This window comes from Acartia tonsa, chromosome 2 (assembly GCF_053477335.1).
Source record: "Acartia tonsa isolate MP-2025a chromosome 2, ASM5347733v1, whole genome shotgun sequence".
In the NCBI taxonomy this organism is placed as follows: Eukaryota; Metazoa; Arthropoda; class Copepoda; order Calanoida; family Acartiidae; genus Acartia; species Acartia tonsa.
In genome coordinates, this window is record NC_137261.1 from 7,796,725 (window position 1) to 7,803,699 (window position 6,975).

The 6,975-nt window shown below is 40.8% G+C and overlaps 1 protein-coding gene across 1 annotated transcript in view; it reads left to right on the top strand.

Annotated features, from left to right (window-relative positions):
* The window catches only part of LOC145335526 (hydroxyacyl-coenzyme A dehydrogenase, mitochondrial-like), a 29,323-nt gene extending 23,484 nt beyond the window's left edge, over nt 1-5,839 (top strand). Inside the window, exons 11-12 of the mRNA XM_080181316.1 lie at nt 1,496-1,529; nt 5,685-5,839. Coding sequence (XP_080037442.1) covers nt 1,496-1,529; nt 5,685-5,769 — 119 coding nt within the window. The 3' untranslated portion in view covers nt 5,770-5,839. The remainder of the gene's footprint in view (nt 1-1,495; nt 1,530-5,684) is intronic.
* Nucleotides 5,840-6,975: the final 1,136 nt, after the last annotated feature.

Genomic DNA, 6,975 nt, shown 5'->3' on the forward strand with positions numbered 1-6,975 from the left:
GGTACACTACACTCGTATGTTGGCTCGCAGCTCGCAGCTATGTGGCGTGTTTCAGCCTATCGGCGGCAGGGAATGTCCCGTCCTGCTAGCGCCGCTTATCCGAATCCGGCTGATGGCGGCAGGGAATGTCCCGTCCTGCTAGCGCCGCTGGTTCGGATCCTGCTATCTCTTGCAGTAAATGTTGGCCTATTTTCAGCCGTTTGCACTTATTTGGCCTGTTTCAGCCAGTCCGCAGGCCTGTTTCAGCCCTTTGAGCGCTCAATTCTCCGTTAGATGTCGGCGCTTCTCGCGGTTCTCCGTCAAGTTTCGCTGTTTCACTTCCACAACTGCCGGATGCAGAGTTAGACCTTGCTATCCAGGGTGGGTAATTCAGGTTGCTTGTGTCAGTTTTGCCAGTTTCACTGCTGGGAGTACCTTAGCCTCAGCTGCGCGTCTGCTCTACACTTGTGGTTTACCGTAATCTCACACAGCTGTCACCAAAAGTTGTGGCATCCGCCGAGGATAAATGGCAGACACCAGAGTTCAATTAGACTACGGCAGTGTGAACAGACGTGGACACCTTACTATAGAGAAGCTACGCTTCTCTAGCAATCACTAAATAACAAACAACATCTATTTCAGTTGTCCCTTTATTGAAGGTCTAAGGAATACTAAAGCTATATACAACAAACAATAACTACACAGATAGGAATAAATAATCATAACATAAAAGCATTATAATACATATACAATAGTCAGTTTGGGCAATAATGATCCCCCATCCCTGGAAAGGGTGGGGGGAATTAACAATACAGCTTAACCATAATAAAGCTTGTCAGATTCAATCATTAATTTTAGACATAGGGAGGGGGTCGGCAGACCCCTTCCCCAGGACTCGGGGGAGGGCCGTTGGCCCTTCCCCGAACCCTGGTCAGGGGTGCCATAGGCATGGGTCACGGTTGCCGAATACCACAGTATAACTATTTTATTTATTTAACTGAAGGGGAGTGGGTAAGAAGGGGGAGAACAAAGGAAAGGGGGTTGTGGGGAAATATTCCTTTAGAATTGTTTGTCAGAATCACATTCCCGTTTCCCTGGCTAAATCAAAAGACAATTCTATCTTCGAAATTTCTATAAATAAAAAAATCAAATGTTCCACAAAAATATAAAAAGAAAATTGCCAAGTGCAAATATAAAATAATTTAGGTAGCTTAGCAATTACATTTAATATGCTAATCTAATTAATAATTTACATTATTAAAGTATGGTTTTACACTTATGAAACTCATATCTGACCTTCTAAAGTTGGACATACATTATATCTACTCAATAGATAATTCATTTAACTTTTAATTTAACGTGAAATTATTTGTTTCAAATTTATACAAGTTATATGCATGTACAACCATTTAACATATCTTTAATAAGCTTATTTGCTAACCATTCAATTTTAACAATTACTTAGGAACATACATTGTTTGAAATAGTTTATATTTAAACTTGGTGTGTTGTCTATAGTTTATCAATGAGAACCCGGATCATCCATTTAGGTAACTTTCACAGATTAAAGGGATTGATTATCAATTTATCACAAACTTCATCTTGATATATACACTATTTTCGCTCCTAGCCTCTATGGGCTTTGCCTCGAGAGGGTTTCGTCAAACCACCCTCAGAAAGTAGTTTAAAACCACTTCGTTGTGGGTTAGGCGTTTACCAAGGTCTTAAGTTTAAGATGGACAGACAGACATAGATATATTGTATTAAAGATATTTACAATTTATATATGCAATTTATTACCTACCTCCCCTGACCTTTCCTTATGCTCTGCCCACCTTGCCCTTGATTTCTCCTGGCACACCCTTACCACCCTCCGTTCTGATCACCTTCCCATTCTCCTCTCCATTCCCGAAATCACCAGAACCCCCCGCCCTGTCAAAACCTTCCACAACTTCCATAAAGCAGACTGGGACACCTTTACCCTAGAAACTGAAACCCTTTTTGAAGACCTTCCTGACCCTTCCTCCTGCTCCCAAGGTGAAGCCACTTTCCGCCAAATCCTCCAAACTGCCTCCAAACACACTGTTCCTGCTGGCTTCATCAAAAATTCCAACCCTACCCTCCCTCAGTCTGCTAAACCCCTTATCCAGCAAAGAGACTCCTTAAGAGAAACCAACCCCCATGATCCTCAAATTCAAATCCTTAATGACCAAATCTCCTCAATAGTAAACCAACATTCCAACAAAAAATGGCAAGAAACCCTTTCCAAATCCGACCATAGAACAAATCCTTCCAAATTCTGGTCCCTCCTCAAGTCCCTTTCCGGCAAAAACAACTCCCCTCCCTCCAACCAACCCATTTCCTTCAACAACAACAAAGTCCACACCTCCCACCTCCACATTGCCGAATCCTTCACCAGTCAATTCACCTCTGTCTCCCGTCATACTTCCAACCCTTTCTCCAGAAAAATTATCCGTAAAATCCGCCGCCGCAACCACCTCAACAGAAACTTCCAACCTTTTACCCCTGCCCTTGTCCTTGAAGCAATTAAAAATTCCTCCAATTCCTCTGCACTTGGCCCCGACAACCTTAACATCCTTCACCTTAAACACCTTGGTCCAAATGGCATCTCCTACCTCACTAAACTTTTCAACCTCTCCATCTCCGCTGCCAACATCCCTGCCATTTGGAAACTATCCAAAATCATTGCCCTCCTCAAACCTGGTAAACCCCCTGACCTTTCCACCTCCTACCGCCCAATCTCCCTCCTCTGTCCTGCAGCAAAAGTCCTTGAACGCCTACTCCTCCCCTACCTTAAACAATCCCTCTCCACCCACCCCTCACAACACGGCTTTAAACCCCTCCACTCCACCACCTCCTCCCTCCTCAACCTTTCCACCACCATTGCCAATGGCTTCAATCAAAACCTCCCCCCCAGCCGCACAACTGTTGCCTCCATCGACCTTTCCAAAGCATTTGACTGCATTCCCATCCACCTCCTTCTCCAAAAAATCTCCTCCTCCAACCTTCATCCCAACATCATTAGATGGCTATCCTGCTACTTGCGTGGCAGGATGGCTTTCTGTTCCTATCAAAACACCAATGCCTCTCCTAAAATTGTCCACACTGGCGTCCCCCAAGGCTCTGTTATCTCCCCAGTCCTCTTCAACTTCTACATAGCAGATGCCCCCCACATTCCCCCTGCCCACACCTCCTCCTATGCCGATGACCTTAACTCCTTCCACTCCTCCCCTAACATCCCCCAGTCAGTTGAATCCATCAACTCCCACCTCTCCTCAATCGCTGACTGGGCCTCCACCAACGGCCTCTCCATAGCTCCCAACAAATCCACTGTCACCCTCTTCACTTCTGACCGCAAGCACCAATCCAACCTCCATCCTCAAGTCCAAATCAACGGCTCCACCCTTCCCCTTGAGAAAACCCCTAAAATCCTTGGAGTTACCTTTGACACCTTTTTCAATTTCAGTTCCCATGTCTCCACCATTTCCTCAAAAATTTCCTCCCGCCTTAGAATCCTCAAATGTCTGGCTGGCACCAAATGGGGCCACCAGAAGGAGACTCTCCTCACCACCTACAACACCCTCCTCCGCCCCATCACCACCTATGCCTGTCCTGTTTGGTTCCCTAACACCTCCAAAAACAACATTGACAAACTCCAAGTCCTCCAAAACCAAGCCCTCCGCATCTGTACTGGTTCCACTAAAAAATCTCCCATCAGCCACCTCCACCAAGAAACCAAAATCCTACCAGTACAGAACCACCTTTCCCTTCTTTGTTCCCAATACCTGGCCTCCTCCCTCCGCCCCTCCCACCCATCCTTTCACAACGTCACAACCCCCCCTGGCCCTAGATCCAAAAAATCCACCCTTCAATCCATGTTCCTTCCTGATGACGGGTAATAAAAATCTGAAAATTGAAATGACGCAAATGACGCAAATTCTGACGCAAATTCTGAACGCAATTCTCACGTTTATCTAAAAATGCAACATATAATAATAGCTATTAAAACAATTTTCAAGCATAACTTTTATCTTATTAGGATAACAATTAAATAAGAAAAATATTTTTAACATATGAAATTCGTGATCAAACACCTAATTGAAAAAAATGCAAGACATAGCTTTTATTTTAAGAAAGACTAGGGGCAACGGACGCCCCCAAGAAGCCTCTAGGTGTTCTTAAGGTGGGAGGGGGATAAGTCAACCGCCCTTCTACTTTTTAACTGAGTTTTAATAAGAAATATTCAGAAAAAAATTTGGGGGTGTGATTTAAATTGGGAGGGTAGAGATACGCTCTCCCAAAATAGTTAAAAACCTTCCCTGTACCTAAAAAAAAAGCTTAATTGCAAAGGAAAACCAAACAGATGTCATTTTTTAACAATTTTATAAAAAAAACATTGGCGCACTTGTATAAACACCTTATCGCTATCAAGTTTTGAAATAGATAATCCAGAAAAATCCAGTTCAAAGGGGAATGCATAAAGAGATGGGGCAAATCGAACCGAAAATAGTTATGATGGACATCTTCCTTCATCTCCTTCCTACTCTCCAACCTTTTCTTTCCCCCGACAACACCCTCCTTCCCACAAACTACAAATCCACAATATCCAGACTCCACACCTCAGCTGTCACCCAAGCCATAAATTCTTACCCCCCTAATCCTGTCCTTAATCAAGCTCCCCCTGACATCAACCCCTCCGAAATCCAACTCCCCAAGCACTACAGAACCATCCTCTCCCAATTAAGATCCAACTATTGTCCTAAACTCCAAAGCTACCTCCATTCCATCAACGCTTCTCTTACCCCCAACTGCCCATCCTGTCCTGTTAATCCTACCCCAGAAACAGTCCAGCACCTCTTTTCATGCCCAAATAATCCTACAAATCTTACTCCTATGGACCTCTGGCAAAATCCCACCCATGTAGCTGCCTTCCTCTCCTCCCATCCAAGTTTCACCAGCCTTCCTCCCCTCCAACGCCCCCCTCCAGAGCCCCCACCATAAGCCCACGCCCCCCCCCCCTCACCCCACTGATGACTACCCGGACCGGAAACTGACTATGAGCAGCCAAAACAACAACATTACGAACTGTACATTCATTTTCTTCAAAATCATTCCACTATGATTTTTACAAATGGTTATATTCAAGAGTCCTGAGAAATATTACCAAAGTCTTAAGTTTAAGATGGACAGACAGACATAGATATATTGTATTCAAGATATATACGGTGTGTTAATTTGTAAAAAATAAGATATAAAACATGTTGAAGATTTAAATACAGAAACAAGGAATTATTTTAAAATCTTTTACTTTTTTCCCAATACCCTAAATTTTCGAAAACTTCAAACTTTTGATCTTAACTGTTTAATACTCTATTCTAAGTAGAAGTAAAGTTACTATATAACTATTTATGTCATCGTCTCAAGTTCTCAACACATTATCTTTGTGAGAAACAAGGTCATAAAGGACTATTTCTTTCAATTGTTACTAATTTTATTTCTATAATGGTCTCAAAACTAATCCAACTTTTATTACACCTCTCAAAATTTTTACCCTGGACTTTTACATGGGAGTACATGGTTTGAAATGTCACAAGTTCTACCTAATTTGTAAAAACAAAAGTAATCACCCATTTACCCCCCACCCCGCTTGAGAAAATCCTGTCCACGGCTTATATCTATTTTAGAAAACAAAGTGAAATGATCAACAAGCTGGTAGCAGAAGGAAAGCTTGGAGTTAAAACTGGAGAAGGTTTCTACAAATATAAATAGAATGTTTTGTGATTAGATTAGATTATTTATTTTTATTATAACTAGTAATAAAATGTAAAAAATTATTATATTTAAAATTGCAATTAAGTAATAACGAACTTTATATTTGTCAATGATGACAAAATACATAACAACGAAGCTTAACAATTTAGAAAGTCAGTCAAACAAGCATTTCGCGTATAACATAATATCTATTGGTTCTAGGAATCTTTATTCCAAAAATCTAGTAATAAAGATGATAACATTTTATGAAATTTTGTTATCATGTTAAAATGGGCACACAATTTTTCATGTATTGATTATAGAGTTGCTTTGATTTCTATTGGTCCTTACTGTTACATGAATCATCATGCCCCGTTTGAAATCGATATAAGAATTACCAATGTCCAAATTAACATACAAAGCTATCCGGTACAGACAAAGGGACCGACTTTAAATATAGAAAACGTTCGCCTTTTAGAAATGTGCTATGTACCCGCAAGCGACTTGAAAATTGCACAAATGGAAAGTTGCACGTACAATAAATCTCCCATCCCAAACAATGTCATAACCAAAGACGTTACATTGTCTGTTTCCTTTTGCTGCTTGCGGCGTGTCAGTAGCATAAATGAATAGAGTGTAAATATTTGATTAGGAAGGACTTATGAACAAAGTTCGTGCAATTAAAGAGCATGCATTTTTATAAGTAAAATTAACAGATTAAGTATGACGTTATACCAAAACAAGTACCTTTTTGTATACCAAACCTCTTGAGTTTTGAGCAAACATACACCTAAAGGATAAGTTAATGAAAGATAAAATGATATTCATGCCCAATGGCGTAAAAGCGCATCTGTAGTTGAAGTTCACTGGTGGAATAGTTTGACCAGTTGGAATGCCAGTTTGAACCAACAAACTAATATTTATGAAAAGTACCGAACAAATGAGAAAGCAGGTTTGTAAAACTTTGGTAACCAATTTAATTTACAGTCCACTGTCGTGTCCCCTCACTCCCTGACTAAATAAATACAATTCTCAATCAATAAAAAGATATTATTTGGCCTACGTGGAATTATTGCCCAAAAATCCTTATCACACCTTTTTGTAAATCAAAGCTATTAGTAAATTTAATAAAATTGCCAAGAAAACAATAATAACAAGTTTTACTAAAAGCCATATGAATGCGCTAATGCCGCTGAATTCTTTAGAGAAGAATATTAATAATTC